At 54.4% G+C, this 17,124-nt stretch overlaps 1 protein-coding gene across 2 annotated transcripts; it reads right to left on the reverse strand.

The window, feature by feature from the left end:
* Positions 1-661: 661 nt before the first annotated feature.
* Positions 662-17,044, reverse strand: TMEM43 (transmembrane protein 43). 2 transcript variants are annotated; one of them, XM_004738603.3, is made up of 12 exons: positions 16,829-17,043; positions 12,680-12,829; positions 11,717-11,851; positions 11,003-11,097; positions 10,238-10,287; positions 9,902-9,971; positions 9,067-9,137; positions 8,154-8,275; positions 7,792-7,866; positions 7,204-7,305; positions 4,531-4,648; positions 662-2,685 (listed from the first exon to the last, which is right to left on the reverse strand). In XM_004738603.3, the coding sequence occupies exons 1-12, from the start codon at positions 16,838-16,840 to the stop codon at positions 2,483-2,485; spliced, it is 1,203 nt and encodes a 400-aa protein (XP_004738660.1). In that variant the 5' UTR covers positions 16,841-17,043; the 3' UTR covers positions 662-2,482. The 2 variants fall into 2 exon arrangements, with proteins under 2 accessions (XP_004738660.1, XP_044919298.1); XM_045063363.1 differs by lacking the exon at positions 11,717-11,851 and having other exon boundaries at positions 16,829-17,044.
* Positions 17,045-17,124: the final 80 nt, after the last annotated feature.

Consider the following 17,124-nt stretch of genomic DNA (forward strand, 5'->3'; position numbering starts at 1 on the left):
ACTCCAGCCCATGTCTGCTCCTTAGAGGCATTATGGAACCGAACCTCAGGTCTGACAAAGAAGAGGTGGTTTTGGGAAATCACCTGCTTTAGAGCTTGTCGCAAAGCGTACACAAATTGTCAGCTCCAGGGCAGACAGTCAACAGCTCTGCTTCTGAACAGGAGGCAAAAAGGGAAAAGGTGCTGTGCCACAAGGCAGGCATGTCATGGGCTTGAGTTCACTGAGGCCTCACCATGGTGCTGGAGGGAGAACAGCCTCACTGCCATTTTCTAGATGAGGAAGCTGAGAGGCAGGGATCGCAGACGCGCCACTGTCACACAGCCAGGCTTGGGGCTGGAACTCGGGTCTGTGTTGACCTAAAGCCCCGGGGTGGAGGGGCCCTATCACATGGTGTCACACTGTGGCTCCAGCCACCTTTTCTGACGCATTCTGAAGTTGGGGGAGGTTTGAGTACTTTAAATCAATCCAAAAACAAAGTGGGCTTTGGTAAGTAAGGCTTCAAAGTGCTAAAAGTATCGAGCTGCCTTTTTAAGAAAAATAGAAACCTATTTTAACTACTAAAAGCTACTTAGAACTGAATTCTAAAAATTCATTTGGTTCTTAGTTCTGTGGCTGAATTGTTTAAGAGAAATTTCAAAAAAAGAGTAACGGCAAGGTCCTATAAAAGCTATTTTAAAATTTATTTTGAATTCTTATCAAAAAATACGAAGATAATACAAATTTCATGATTTCCCAAAGACTTCAAATATTTAACATTCTTTTGCTCTTTAAAAACAGGACTGAAATTTGTAGTAATTTAAAATCTGTACCAGAACAAGTTACACAAACCAAATCCCACAGATAGCTACCACCTAGATGTACTGTTTTCCAGAAGCATCCTTTAAGAGTTTAGAGATTCAGTGACAACTGCAGCAGTGAATACTGTATCAGTTCTTAGATCGAGAGATGTCATCTCTGGGACCAGCTGTCGGCGTGAAGAATCTCAAGCCACCACAGACCTCGCAGGCTAACGAGATTGTCAGGGTGCTAGTTTTGCGAGTTCCGATCACTTATTCAACAACCAACCAATTTTTGAAAGCAGCCATTCCCAGCCAGGGAGAGTAAGTCCAAGTCCAAGTCATAAAAAGATAAAGGGTACACGAAAGATCTTTTAAACCATCAAGGTGACAACATTCTCGATCTTTCAGCGGGGGGTGAGAGGGAACAGGGGAAGTACACGTAGATTGTACATAGCAGTGAAGCTATGGACGTTCTAGGAGTCACTCAGCGGCAGGTGCCCAGTGGCTTAAGGGAAAGTCTCACCCTTCTGCCCCACAGCGAAAGGAATGAGGCCTGAGAGCTGCACAAGCCTCAGGCCTCCAGTTCCTGATTCAAGTTGATGGGGGTCACGCTGAGGGAGACCACTTAGGAAAGCTTCCCACCTCTTCCTTTAATGGTTAGCTAAAAACTCAAAATTCATCTTCAAGGAAATCGGTTGTTTCTGATGCCAGAGGATGAAAGGAAAGGCCTTTCCCCGCCTTGTACAAATTCCCATTTCCTCCCAGAATGGAAGCCCTTGGCAAGCGCTAGCTTCAAAAGCATCTTCGAGCCTTCCACTGGCCCCAAGTACTGACAGAGCAAACTTTCTTAAACCAGGAAGCCACACCCCCGTTTCATACATTCCTGTGCCTGAATGAACTTCAATGGACAGATTATAAGGAGTTTTTCTGTAACAGTCTGAATGGTTCATCATTTAAGCAGGGCTTTGTTTGAATCTGATTTGAAACAATTACCTTTTCGGGTAGAAGACCCATGAAGCATATAACAAAGGCAAACAACCTTCGGGACCTCTGGAAATCCTACATACGAAGTTTCTGGCTAAACCATAAAATACACATCAAGCCCACCAAATGTCTCATTTTCCTTACCATGACCTCAGGGGAAGTCCTCTTTTTTGAGTACCAAGGTGGGTTCTGTGCCCAGGCTGGATGGGGGGCACCTGTGCACGGCGGGGAGGGGAGTGTGCTCAGTCTGTCCTGGCACTCGGCCCTGCTCAGGGACAGCGAGAACGCTGGCCCTGTGGGCTCACAGTGGACACCAACTGTGACAGAGCCCTGGCACTTGTCTCCAAGGAGAGGGGTGCGGCAAGTTATCAGGCAGCAGCCTGGGCAGTGTTACCACCTCCCTGTCTGCAGATTTCAGCTAAGCGAAGCATGTGAACCGGCCACACAGTCCCAAGAGAGGGGAAGGAAGCAAGGAGGGCACCTGTGACCCTGCCAGATGGGGACTGCCTTCTGCTCACCAGAGCTGCCCACTGGCAAGCAAAACAGGGGGAACACATAAACCAGTACCTGACACCTGTGCACAGAGCCAAGTGTGGCTCCTCAAGAAGCGGAGCAGGCGCAGAATCCAAAATTGACTTGGGGTCAAGAGGGGCAGGGGGAGAGGGGGAGGAGCAGGATCCTGAGGCTCACACGGGTGGGGCTGGGCACCAGGGCCTGATTCACTCCAGCTTCTTGGCTGGTACCCGCGTCCGAGCAACGATGATGGGCACCAGGGCCAGGGAGCCGATGAAGAGGGCCCACAGGGGCCGGTAAAAGAGCCAGCCGGCAGCTATGGTTAGCAGGGTCAGCGACGTGGCCACGCAGAAGGCAAAGGCTTTCAGGCCAATGTTCACCAGGTCTCGGAAGACGGGAAACCAGTCCACTGTGGGGAAGAGAAAGGTGGTGAGGCTTCTGAGGCCACCAGGCTCTGCATCACATGAGGTGAGCAGGTCGCTCCTGTCTGTAGACAAGGATGGGCCGACGATGTCCAGGGGTTTGGGGCGGAAGGCGAACAGCCTCCCATGAGAGCTGGTGGATCCAGAGAAGGTGTGTGCCCCGGGTACCACGCACCACTCCAGGAGCAGGCAGGTGGAAGTGCCTTGTAGCCTTTAAGACTGGATGTCACTCTCAGTCAGAAGCCAAGAGAAGACATCTGGTCGCAAGGGTGGCGTGTTGCATTTGCCACACTGGCCCAGTATGGTGAAGTCTAGGACCCAGCTAATCCATCTGGACTTACTCTGTCCTTGGCCTGTCTATCCCTCCAGGTTGGCATTCCCTAGCTGATGTCAGTCTGTGGGGGGAATTCCCCCTCAGTTCTAGAAGGCCCCCGCAGTCTGTTGCCACTGGGTTTGCAGAGCAAGGCCTGCTGCCCTGCCATGACTATAGGACCCTGCAGGCCACTTCTTGGCTCCTCTTGGTCTGTTCCCACCAATACCCCACCATAGCCCTCCTAATAAGCAGAGTTCATGTTTTTGTGCATTGACCATATGCAGGGCACCGTGTGGACCATCTCTTCAAACCGCCTGGGGAGGCTGGTATTATTCTTACCCTCCTTTTACCCACAAGGTCACAGGCCCAGGGAGTTCAACTTGCCCAATGTCCTGCAGCTAGAAAGTGCCAGACCCAGGTTTTAAACCCAAGACTGTCTGAGGCCAGAGCCTGAGCTCTTAGCCGTGGTTCTGAGCCTTGAGAGGACAGGGACTTTGTTCTGCTCATTGCATTTCTCTCTGGAGCTTAGAGTAGTGTCCTAAACAGCAGGCACTCAGTAAGTACTCACTGCCTGAAGAGAACAGTGAATGAGGGCTTCTGCCTTGTAACTTCCCCAGTCACTCCACCTGCACTTCTGACCGACTCCAAAAATGCCTTGGAGGGGAGGAAGTGTCCTTTTTCCTCCTAGCCTGGGAGGTACTGTGGCCAGACCTCTTCTCAGCCAGAAAGGGTAAAGAGGGGAGAGGTTTCTGTGCGGCCCGGCACAGGCTGGACACAGTCAACAGACTGGGTATGGACACACTGGGGTAAAGGCTTGCCTGCGAGTCCCCTGAGATGCCATCCTCCCAGATCAACAGTGTGGGGCCAGCACTTACTCAGTCACCCAGGGCCTCAGTCCTACACCAGGCCGGGTCACCTGGCAACTGCTAAGCTCACTGGTGCCAACTCTGGCCAAGTGTGTCACCCAGTACTCTGCCTTGTGCTCCAACTTGTTGGTTGCCCCAAACTGGGCCCAGGTCTTGGGGTGGGGAGGGAACCACCATGGTTGGGGGGGGGTGTTTCCTATTAGCCAAATATCCACAAAACTCTGCCTACAAGGTGAGGTAACTGAAGCTGAGACAGAAAGGGCACGGCCCCAGTGTCCCAGAACTCTGACATAACCGATTCCAGGGGCTGGCTAGCCTGCTCGCTGTGCTGCTTCACTTGTGGAGTAAAGGGCTAAAAGAAGGAGCAGGTGGGCTGGGGACAGAAGGCTGTCAGATCCCCAGGCCTAGACCAGCCTCCTAGGAGCTGGAACTCCCCACCCCACCCCTGAAAGCCTTTATCCTTCGTATCTGTCTTCTTCGGCCCATTCAGCCCAGTGCTGTGGAGCAGGACACAGACATGGACCAGTTGCCCGCTCTTGGCCCTGAAGAGCACTGCGAGCTAGAAAGGGCCACAGACGCGTGAGCAGCACAGAGGCAGCACACGGGCCCACACGAGGGTGAACTAGATCCCCCCGACCTGTCTGCACACCTACCCAAGGTGTAGAGGATCCGGGTCATGAGGGTGAGGCCCATAAACATGGCCATCCAGCCAGCAGCCCGCAAGCCCCACGTCTTCATGGAGTTGCTCTTCTGTTCTCTACGAAACACCTCCTGCAGGACAAAGCCGGGGAGAGGTGTCACGTCTCCGGTCTCCTAGGGGCCCCCGTCTCGCCGGATGGCAGGGCAGGTGCCAAGGGGTGCATTCCATGCCCACCTAGGAGCCGCTGGCCATTTCCGAGCAGACAGGATGTAAGGGCACTTTGCCTGCCCAGGCCTAAGCGTCTGCCCCATAGATGAAGGTAAGAGTCTTTAGCCCATCGCCTTGGCTGGCATGCCTTGCCCGGCCCTTCCTCTGATAGCAGTGTGCGTGGTGCTTCACCTCAGATGCTCTTCCTGCGACTCTGGCATGCCTCACCTTCCACGTCGCCCCTGCTTCTCCGCACCTGCAGCTGCCCCCTCCCTCAGGCTGTTCTCTGCACCTCAGCAGCAGCGTCAGTCCCATGTCCTCCCCGCCAGTGACCCCTCTCCCCCCAGCTTCCAGCTACAGCCCTGGGTTGGGCCTTCCGCTGCCCACATGCTGTCTGACACCAACCCTGTAGCCTCCCTGACAGCTGGTCCTTTCTGTCGCATCTCCCTCAGTGAGTGCTACAGCCACCTCCTGCCTGCACAGGCCACGACTGGGGTGTTTCACAGCTTGTGCCTCCCCACAGGGACCACCAAAATCCAGGGACCACCTAAATCCTATCAAGCTGTGTCCCCGTTTCCCCAAATCTCTCACCACAATTACACTTTCTCACCAGGACCACTCCAAGACCCTCCTCCCACTGGTCTCCCTGCTTCCGTCACCTCCTCCCCCATGGCCCCCAGCCAAGGCCCTGCCGCCTGTCTGGGACCAGGTCAAATGTCCACCTCCTGCCCCTGGGCCTTTGCACGTGTGCTGGCTCCACCTAGAGCTGGTTTGCCCACAGTCCTGCCCAGTCAGCTCCCACACTTCTTCCAGTGTTGGCTTGAATGTGTTTCTTTGGAGAGGCCCCCGTCGTTATCTAGGACAATAACAGTAACAGCAGCTAACACTTAGTGTCTGCCATCTATCAGTCACTGTCCTCAGTGCTTTCCAGCATTGCTTTACTTAAACCTGAAACTAACTTCACAAGGTAGACATGCTCATCTCCAGTTCACAGATTAGGAAATGGAGCCTCAGAATAAATGGATGCATAATCTTTACAACAACTAAATAAAGTAGGGATCATAATTCTTATTCTCCAAGAAGATAAACAATGGGCCCAAGGTCCTGTAGCCCACGGAAAGCAGAGCGGGGCTTGACCTGGGCCATGTCCGGGGTCCATACTTGTCCATGCGCAACCTTCCTGCCTCTGGGACTGGAATCTGGGCATCCTGACTCACGGGGGCTGGGTTCCTCCTCAGGGTCCTCACCACCTCTATGGCTTAGGACCTTCTCTCCTGGCTTGGCAGAGACCCCAGACCCTGTGTCAGAGGCCCAGGGTGGTCAGTGTGGTCCAAGACTTCCCGCCTGGGAAGTTTGGAGGCCACTCCTCTCTGGGGGGACAGTGTGGAGACCCAGGCCTCCACTTGCAGGGGGCTGAAGTGCACAGAGCTGCTGGAGAGAGAGGTGGCCTCAGCAGGGCCTCCTAATTTTAGAAAGTCCCTGAGAGCGGCTGATGGAAAGGGTGACTCATCCCCGCCCAAGTGGGAGGTGGCAGCTGTGCCCCAAGGCTGGTAACCGGCTGCCACACCCTGGTCCTGGATAAAGGAAAAGGCCAGGCCCATCACCACCTGGAGCTGGGGGCTAAAGTGAGAAAGACGGCAGTTGAGGGCCTAATAACAGGGTTGGAAGGCCACAGCTACGCCTTATCCCCCCAGCCACTAGCCCTTTCTCTTATGGATTGGAGTCCTGCAGTCCTACTCCAGGTAAGCACAGAACTTCCCATCAGTGACACACAGTGTTCACCAACAACGCAAAACAATTTTTTCCATTAAAGAAAAGGGTTTCTGCCTAGAGAAGAGAGGCTAAGTTTTAGGGCCTGCAACAGAACTACCCATGATCAGCCAAGGACAGGACTCCAGTGACGCATGACCCTCCCCAGTTTACAGATGGGGATGGGGTACGGCCCTCACTCCCGTCCAGGACTCTGTGGCCCTAAATCCCCCCACTTTCCTGAAGCTCTGAAAGAAGTCCCACACCCCTATGGAGGCCCCTGCCCACTGGGTAGCCCTGCCTCCTCTGGGCAGCACCTGCCAGGGGAACCCTTGTGCTCCCGTTCCTGCCTTGGTGACCGCCTGACCCCCGCATGCTGCTGGCTCTGAGTCCACCTTCTTCACTTGTGATGCAGCCAAACTGTCACTCAGCGAGGCCTCTGCTGACCCCTCTGCTGACCTCCTCTGCCCCCACATTCACAACACTCAGTACAAGGGTATCCTCCCTCATTGCTTCTTCTGGCGAGTTGCCCCCACAGGAGACTAGAAGCCTGAGGAGTAGGAGGGGTGTGCTGTGCCCCCTCTTGTCCCCTTCGTGCTGCACACACACGGAGACTTACTCCTTCCGTTTGCACAGACCATGCTCTCCGTGTAGGCATGGACTGAACAACTCTAGGTGGGGATGGGGAGGGAGGGAGCTGCCTTCCCTTCCCTCACACAAATGGACTCACCTCTGCCGAGAAGTCCCCATGGTGCAGGAGAAGCAAGGTATCCCCAGACTTGGTGGAGTAGGGGAGTAGCTGGTCACCCCGCTGCCGGGCAATCACAGTGACCTGGTCAGAGACCTTAGCGTCAGAGCCGAGGGGATCAGCTGGCCCTGCCCAGCACCCCTCGCGCTGTGTGCCCCCTGGGGCAGCTGGGCTGAGCTGCTTTGTTTCAGGCTCCAGGGAGGACCCCTCACAGGGGAAGGGCTGGGACTTCAGGTGACAGGGTCAGGCACCTGAGACCAAGTAGTTATAGGGCAAAAACTAGGAGCCAGGGGGAAGAAAAGCTGCATGCAATTGGCAGAACTCTCACCAGCATCACTAGGCAGTCTCTGCAAAGCTGCCTGGGAGCAGCCCCGTAACCTGCGGCCCACGGACGCCCGCAGACGGCTGTCCAGCACACGGGCTCTGAAGCCACTCAGAGGCAGGGCCGCCTGGGTACGGAGGGGAGTGCATGCACGCGTGGCCTAGAGGAGGGGTCCCCCCACTCAGGGCACCGTGCACAGTGGGAGCTGAGGAGGCCCTGCCTGGCTCGGCCCTGGGGAAGCTGGTTACCACATGAGCTGGGCCCAGGTCAGGGTCGTCGCCACTCAGCCCCGCATAGGAGAAGGACACGCGCAGGTCTCCAACCTGGGGGTGGAAGAGAAGTGGGCTGGGGTACGCCAGTAGCAGCCAGCCTGGTCCTGTGTCCGTGGCCCCATCGAATCCCAAAGCTCACACGCTCTTCCTGCTTGCACACTGTTGCCCAGGTGCTCCCAGCACCTCGAGGCTTCTCCTTTCCAATCTCGTTTGGCCAAGCAGTTCAACTGAATCGAAACCGTGTCCCAAGCAGGAATGTGTCCCCTGTGTGTTGTCCAAGGGGTGGTAATCCCAGGGCCCTAATCTCTGCTGTGTGAGCAGCCCAAGCCCCTACGTACCTCCGGATACTTGGGGTTTTCACTGTGGTAGAAGTAGTCTCCCCGGCGAATGATATCCACGTGCGGGTCCTCCAGCTTGGACAGGCTCAGCGGTTTGAAGTTGTCCACTTTGTCAATGAGGCCTGGGAGTGTGCAGTGGTCACAACAGTGGTGTGCAAACAACCTCCCCCAGTCGGCACACCCCTTGACCTGACCTCCTTCCCATCGGGAGCACCCTTCTCCAACCCCTCCTTCTGTACTGCGGGGGTCCCCTTCAGTCTCTGCCTTCTCCAGGAAGCCTTCCTGTCTGCCCTCATGGCCAGCAGGAGCCACTGCAGCTCCGGGAACAGCCTGAGCCCTGCACCCCTTCTGCCTTGGATGCTGTTACCTGTCCGTGCCTGGCTCCCCTGCTGCGTGTAGTACCCTTGAGGCTGGGGCTGCCTGGCACAGCAGCCACCAGTCAAGCGACAAGGCAGATGGCAGACAAGCTAGGCCCTGGAGCTTCCTGGCGGAGCGCTGGGGCTCCACCCTTCCTCCCCTGCCCTGGCTACTTGGTGCCTGCATGTTTTCTCTCCCACGCCAGGCGCTGCCTTGTCCCTTTAGAACCTCTCTTTGGAGTCACTTTGGGGGTGGCTTCCTGCAATGAATTGCTCACCCCTTGGGGGGGCGGTCTTGTCTCTACCACTGGCTCTCAGCTTTGTCTGATCAGATCAGGCACCAGCAAGGCCTGGTAGTTATTCTCCAGAAGAGACCGTGTCTCAGAGGAGCCGGCTGGGGTGGGGCTCTTCTGTACAAGTCCCCCTACTCCTGGGACCCGCCTTCCCTCCGGCAGGCTCATCCCACACCTGTACCCGCACCGCTCCTGGGAGGAAGCCAAGTAGAAGCACAGGGCCTCTGGGTGTTGCTGGCTCATCTGAAGGGGCTGGAGACTCACCTGCTGAGAGGAAGAATCTGCCAATCTGGACGAAAGGGGCTGTGGCCGTGAACGACTCCACCGCCATCGCGCTGTGGGAGAGAGAAGGCGCTACTGGCAGAGTACGGTGCCGGCTGGGAGCTCTGCGGGTTTCTTTGGGTTATGCCCAGCAGGGTTCCCACCCAGGGGGCTCCTGCAAGTCCAGACCAGCCTAGGCACTTTGTCTTCACCACACCTACGCCCAGGATGCTCCTGTCCTCCTCGCCCGAGTAAAGCACCCTCCTCCTGTCTCCTATAACCCAGTGCTTCGTACTTCCTTGCCTAGGCCCCTACCGGCCTCCCCCTCCCCAGCCACCTATTGTCAGATAGAACTTCTGTGGACTTCACAGCCTCCCTGACCCTTCCCAGCCCCAGGGAGCTCCCAACCCATCCTGGCACAGCCCCACCCAAGCCATGCTCCAGCGCTAAGACCAGCTCACCACCTCTATTTCTCTGACCTAGCCGCTCTCTGCCAAAATCCTACAAAGGCCCACATCAAATTCCATTGCCTCCTGAACACCCTTCTTGATTATCTTTCCACCCACATGGCTATTCCCACCCTGGCTCTGGACATGCAAGTTCCTTCAGGCACTCGGGTCCAGGCCCTTCGTTCTTGACTAGTGTGAGGGGAGCCTGTGTGGGCTCAGGAAGTTGGGTCCTGCCCAGCCTGGGAGTTGGCCTCAGAACCAAGTCCCCGACTTTCATCAGTTCACAAGGCAGAAGGAACTCAATCCCATCACTCAGATGAGGAAGCTGAGGCTGGGGACCCTTGAGGAGTAGCCAAGACTGTGCTCAGGCCTGGGCACCCAGCTCTCACCTGGGATTCTTGTGGCCAATCTCCCGGTCGAAGTTTCTGCTGTTGACGATTTCTGACCTCCATTCGGTGTCTGTCACAGGGAGAGGGAACAACTCAGAAACATGGTAAGAGTGGCCACATGTCTGAGGCCCACTGGCTCTGTCCTTTTATCTATGCCTGTGGTCACTTCAGTGCTGGAACGGTGGCTCCTGGAGCCTCACTGAATGGAACAGCAGGACCCTGAGGACCGGCACCCAGGGTTTCCGATGCCTGGTTCCACGCCTTTCCCACTGCCGTCAGTCTCCGCTAAGGGCAGAGACCCCATGTATGCGGAGATAGGGGGGTGGCGGTACTCACTGTAGGAGTACCTTGTCTCTGTCTTCACCTGCCCATCTTCAGTGTACTCCCTGCGGGGAAAGCACAGGCAGCCCCAGAGTTAGCCTCTCACCCCAGAAGCATTCCCATCTCTAAGCATCTCCGGCTGGAAGCAACTTGGGCCACCAGGTCAAAATCCCTAAATGAGAGCAGGCCTTGTCTGGAGCAGCCTGGTAAGAGGGTGCTGACTCCCCACCATGCAGTCCTCTCCACCCCTTTAAGGCCCATGCTGAAGAAAAGAGCTTTCTCATCCTGAGTTGAAATGTGCTTCCACTAGGCCCACACCAAGGGTGGCAGCCCTGCCTTGAGCTCAGAGACCTGGCTGCACCCTCTGTGCCGGATAGCCCCACGGAGGCCCCCCTTCTCCAGCTGCCTTGGCTCCCCTAGCCACCTCTTCACCCCTCACTCACAGTCCATGCTGCTCAGCTCCAAGGGGCCCCTGGCTGCCTAAGGATGCCTGCCCTCAGACTCATACTAGGACAGGACATAGTTCGGGGCCATCTCTGCTCTGGTCTGGGAGAGGACACAGAGCCCACACATAGGAAAGCACTGTCTGCAGCCTGGATCCAGACATGTTTTGAGCCTGGGCATCCCCTGATGGGGTAGTACACAAGGGGGCTAATTCGTCTTCCCTCCTTCTTGGAGCCACTCTCATTAGAAGCATCAAGATCAAAAGCCACCTGTGTTGTATCCCAACACCTGTCACTCTAGTATTCCTGCCTGAGGAGTCAGTCCCTGGCCACTCACCTGGACTCCTCGGTTTCCACCCACTGGTACATTTCCACGTGCCGGCGTAGCTTCACAGCTGGGAGGCGGACCCCATAGTTTGGATCAGACAAGAGCTTCGAAAAGAATCACACAAGTCAAAACACAGAACAGAGGCCAAGGCTCCCATGAGCCCAGGATGCCAGAGAAAGAGGGACTGGACAAGAGACCGGCACAAAGGACAGGAACACAGCGGAGACTACCATGGCTATCTTGGGCGGGAGAGTCGGGTGAGGCTGCCCATCCTAAGTCCTTCACACCCACTGCCCGGGGACAGGGAGCCTCATGGTCCCGGCTTGGTTGGCAAGGTCCGATGGCATGGTGCCAAAAACAGTGTACTAGGGTTCAAACACAAGAGATCAGACAACTGGAGTCCCTTTCAGCCCTGTGCCAGCCACACACGCTGAGCCTAACCGCTAAAGCACCTTGTTGTAAGGCTCTGGCCATGGGCCAAGCACCGTGCCAAGAGGTGAGTGACCTAATCCCACTGACTGCTCAGAGCAGGTATGCTCTGCATTTTACAGATAAAGATGCTGAGACTCAAGTGATTGGTCCACACAGCTGCTGAGTGATGCGGCCGGGAGTCACACATGTGTGCCCATCTCCAGAGCCCACGTGCTCAAAATCCTCACCCAGACAACATCCAGCCATGTGCCCTGAGCATCTGGTGGGGTCAGCAACCTTTCTCAAATGTACCTTGGATGTCCGCAGGGCCCCAATGATGTGTACCAGCCTTCCCTCGTTCTCTGGGGCCACGGTGTGGATGCTGTCAGGGGACACCACAAGTGAGAGCCCCTCAGCCAGGGAAGTTGCTGTCTTCAGTGCATGGCCCTGTGAGCAAAAGGGAGTGAGGCCACCTTTCAACTTAGGTGTGGTTCAACAGTTGGGCTCATGGCAGTATATCCCAGCAGTCTGGGACCTTGGGAAACATGGAGACTCATCTCCCCATTTTACAGTTGGAAAACTGAGGCCTGGTGAGTGGCACAGTTGGAACTGGAGCCAAAGACTCCTGCTTTCCCAGGCAGCCCTCTTCTTGCTGCACACCCCAACTCCCCTAATTCTCAGCACCACCCCATGCTGGGAACAGCTGGTGCTTTTGTCTGTGTGCCCCCCCCCCCATCTTACTCTGCCTTTTTCCCTCCACTCCTGAGTCCTTATAGCTTCTATGGGCCCATCTGTACTGCTGCCCAAAACATGTGACCCAGGCCTAGCCAATCAGAACATGGGTCCACTGTCCACAGGGATTAGTTCAGAGAGAGGACTGAGACAAGCCGGGACACTAACCCATTTCTCTGCAACTGTTGCTAAGTTGATTTTGGAAGAGATGGGGCTGCTAAGTTAAGAGGCAACAGATGGAAAAATGGAGACTCCTAGTGACCCAACATGAACACCTGGATCCAGCCATGCCTGAACCTTTTGCCACCCCAGGATTTCAGGCATGTGAACCAATCCATTTGTCTTCCTACTTAGGGCAGTTATAAGACAGGTCACAAGAGAAAGAATTCTGATTAATACAGCACCATCACCCTCCCCCTCCACCCTACTTGTTGTAAAATCTAGGTAGGCCCTATTAGCACATCCAGCCTCTGGATTCATAGCCTTTGCTCTCTGATACTGCAGGGACCCTCACTCTGTACAGAGGGAAGCCAGACATTTTACCTCATTGGTGAAAATTAAGTAGAAGGAGAGTAGGAAGGTCATGAGCCCCACAAACATCCCACCCGAGGTCTCGCTGAGCCGTTCCAAGAAGCCTGGCTGGGGGTTGGTTGTCATTTTGACATGTTCTCTCCTGTTAGTCGTACTGGAATACTGAGGAAAAAATATTTTAAGAAATCAAAATGAAAATCAGTTTTTTAAAAAGTAAATTGAATTTTGCTATTTGTGTATACTAGTTTCAGTTATATACAGTAAAAATGCACAGATATTAAGCATAAAGTTTGATGAGTTTTGACAAATGCTTATCCCATTTGGCGGACACCCAGATCAAGATACGGGACCCTTCTATCATCCCAGAAGTTACCTTGTGCCTCTTTCCTGCCAATACTCTTCTCTTCCCACCTCCTAGTGGTAACATGTCCTTGAGTTTGTATCATTACAGATGACTCTTGCCTCTTACAGAAGTCAATATAAATGGGGCCATCATACAGCACAACCTCTTTTCTGTCCAGATTCTGAGACGGGTCATCTACACTGCGGTGGTAGCTCATTCCTTTACATGGCCCAGTAGTACTCTGTCTAGGAGCATACAGCATTTGCTGACTTGGCCACCAGTGGATGGGTATTTTGATTATTTCCAGTTTTTAGCTATTATACACAATGCTTCATGAACATTCCTGTAAAGTCTTTATGAAGACATGTGCTTTCATTTCCCTTGGGTATTGGGTAACGAGTACCCATGGAGGAGGGAAATTGCTGGATCACAGGGATGATGTGTGTTTTTAAGAAACTGCCAAACTGTTTTACGAAGAGGTTATCAGACATACACAATTAATTTGATTCAACAAACTTGAACAACACTTGAACACTTCAGCTTCCCAAGGGCTGTGCTGGGTCTTGCAGGGGTGAGGGGAGGTTGCAGGGCCACTGAGCTGCAGGCACAAATAGTACTAAGCCGTGCTGAGTGTTCAGTGAGGAGCAGGTCCAGTGCCAAATGAGGGACCCCTGCCGGCTGGGGGATCCCAGCAGGTTCCAGGGCCTGAGCAGATGGTGTTGAATACAGATCTCAGAGGCAGACCCTGGAGTACATCCCTAGTATGGTCAGTGGGTCAAGTTTCATCCAGGCAATAACAGAAGTATGGTTTGAAGTGTGGCCATTGCGGACTATCATTATCAATGGCAGAATTCCAGAGTCACAGGAGTGGGTTTCAATTCAGGCTATGGGACCTGGGGCGAGCAATTAACCCCTTTATGCCCTTCATTTCCTTGTCAGTAAAATGGGGATAAAAATCCAGTATACAGTATTCTGGTAAGAACCAAAGGTCTTAATTATCAGACAGCTCAGTGCCTAGGACATAGGCCATAATGTACGGGTGCAAAGGGTGGGAATGTTATCACCTTTCTCTGCAATGGACAGCAAGACCAGTGCCATGGCTGGGGGTACGCTGACAAAAGTCACAAAGGTGTAAAGTGGTTCTGAGATGCGCACTCAGAGTGAGCCAAGCCCCTGGCACAGGGGCCCAGAGGAAAGATTCGGGTTAATCTCTGCCTGAATAAGGCTGATGCCATATTCTCTGACTGTCCCCCAATGCCCCCAGCCCAGGCCTGCCAGAGTCCAGATGTCCATTAGATTCAGAAATGGTCTTAAATTTCCACACCATTGGGAAACATTAGTAGAGCAGTTCACTGCAGGCAGGTAGGTGACCATCAAACATAATGATGGCAGTGGCAACATGCCAGTCTGTTACAGGTCAGGCACAGGAAAGCTATTGCTATCCCATTTCACGGATGAGGAAAACAAGGCTCATCAGTTACGTCATCAGCCCAGATCACTCAGCCTCTAAGAGGGAGAGTTAGGTTTCATATCTGGACAGACCAGAGGCCATTCTCCGACCACTTTACTCCAAGCCACATTCCTCATAAGGAGGAAATGAACACTGGGCCGTAAGGAGAGCTGAACACTGGAAGCCAGCTGCAGAGAGCGTCAGGAAAAGGAGTCCGTTCCGCTATTAGAGCACAGCCCCCAAACTGGAAGCCAGCAGGCTATGATTTCCTTCTGGGCCTCCCCTCAGCATCCATCCAGGAGCCAATGCCAAAGAGAGGAGCTCATGGAAGGGTTTGGAGGGAAGAAAGAAAGGCTCAGGAAGGTGTACTTCAGTTTACGGTGGGGGTAGGGTGGGCTATGACAGGGCACACTCTGCCCACATTCCAAAACAAAATCCGAGTAAACATGGAGGTCTTGGAATGGAGGACGACGGTGATTTCCTCCACCCATATCTCCCTAAAGGACGATTTCCCTATCCTGAGGGAGATCTTCCAGTGCCTCTCTTCTTCCCCTTCAAGGTCATCTTTGAGCTCCTTATCTTGATGTTGGCTCCTTGATATGTGCTGAATATATACATGGGTCCTCAGTGAGCACTCTAGGCTCAGGAGCAAAGAGCAATGAGTGATGGAACAGAAACTGACACGCAGACCCTGAGAATTACTAACTGTGTAACCCTGCGTTAGTTGCTCTACCTCTCTGATCCAGTTTACTCCCATACAAAATGGCGATGTTTCACAGTACCTCTGTCACAGGGCAGTTCTGTCGTTATACCAATTAAGAAATCCTGTCGCCTCCCTGCTCCACCCCACCAGCTTCAGAAATTTCTTCCTCACCAGGTCTGGTGGCTCCAGTAAGCGTGCGCCCAGCTCCTGGGTGACTCAGCAAAGGTTTGGCTGCAGAAGATACCTACATTCATACACATTCCTTGGCAAAGAGCACGTGCCAGTATACCCAAGACGGTCTGTGCCCACTGGGGCCATCTGTGTCAGACTGTGAATATATTTTTTTTTTTTTTTTTTTTTTAATGTATTAAGCTCCCTCTATGCACCAGGCACTGTAGGAAGCACAGACTGACTCCCTTAAACTTCACACTAACAGATCCTCACGAAGAAACACAAACCCAGAGTGATTAGGGCCACACCGCTCTGACAGGAAGAAACTGGATTTGCCCCCAGAGCCTGCTGTCTTCAGTATCTTTCTGTGAAGTAGCTGGCCAAGCCAGCTGTGAGGCCCTGGGCAAATGCCTTCACCTGCTGGGGGAAATTCTCCATCTGTAGAACATGGTATGGGGGTAGGCTGGTCTCTGGGCTGTCTTCTCCCCTGGCAGACCCTGGGTCCCGGATTACCTCTGAAAATTTTCCAGGGGCAGCATTGGAAGTTTCTAGGTCTCTTAGACAACTCCAATTGAGGCGGAGCATACTAGGGCTGTCAGTGATACAAACCTCCTCTCCAGGGGTATAGGGGGCAGAGAGGGATCTTGGGGACAGAGGAGGGGCTGGAAGGAGGGTGTAACAGGCCAGGGGAGAGCAGCTAGGACATTCCAGCAAAGCAGGAGGGAGGGAGCGTCCTGGGGCTGGCAGGGCACCAGGGCTGGCTCCACAAGCACTTTCACACAGTATCGGAGTGGTGAGTCACCAGGCTCTCCCACACCCAGCACCGCGGTGGGAGGTGCTTGCTCGGTTTGTTGAATGAATGTTGGGCTTAAATCTTAAATCGAAAGGTTCCTGAGAGGGATAGGCTGCAGGGAGAAACGGCCCACAGGCTTTTGAAAGGAAGCACCTGCAGCCATGACGTCTCTAACCAAATACACCTAGGAAGACAAGGGGCTGGGCAGAGGAAAATGCTCCCTCTCACAGTCATCCTAACTCCTCCGCTCTCAATCTCGCCCGCACCCCTTTGCAGCATCACAGCCTCGGTTTAGACGCTTCCCCAGGGGAACTCCCTGCCCGTCCGCACAACCCAGTCTGTCAGTTGATGAATAAGTTCCACCTGAGCGGTATCGGCTTCCCCACCCTTCCCGTGGACCTGCTTCTTCGGAGGTCGCGTCCAGTTCTCACAGCCCGTAAAGGAGAAGCCCAAGGGCCCGGGTGGGAGCTGAGAATGAAAGGAAGGGCTGCGAGAAGGCGCCCTAGCACAAGGAGATCCCAATGCCCGACAAGAAGGTCCGGACAGACCAAGAGAGGTGAACGGACGTATTAGCGGCCGGAAACCCGGAACAAGGGCATGTAGAGGGAGAAGGGACCCGCACAGACAAGGGTCAGGCAGGCAAGACGGACCCAGGCGGGGAGATGGGGAAGATGGGGTCCAGCAGACCAGGAGACACTCACGTTCGCGGCCATGGTGGGACCCGGCTGGGCGCTCACCCACGCTGTGCTCGGCTACGGAACGGGTTACCGCCTGAGTGCAAAGCCCAGAGGCCTCTCGCCCGACAAAAAGCTGCGAAAATCCGCGCGAAGCCTGGAATCAGAGACGACGTGCAAAAGTTACAGCCCCGAGAGCCACAGCTTTCCTGCTCATGCGCGCCGCAGGGCCTCCTGGAAAATGTAGTCCGGGGGCAGGCGCTTTGACCACTGAGTTACAACACGTGCTGTACCTCATTGATGCGCCTGCGCATTGCAAGTCA

This window comes from Mustela putorius, unplaced genomic scaffold (genome assembly GCF_011764305.1).
Source record: "Mustela putorius furo isolate JIRA1106 unplaced genomic scaffold, ASM1176430v1.1 tig00003850_pilon_pilon_pilon, whole genome shotgun sequence".
NCBI classification, from domain to species: Eukaryota; Metazoa; Chordata; class Mammalia; order Carnivora; family Mustelidae; genus Mustela; species Mustela putorius.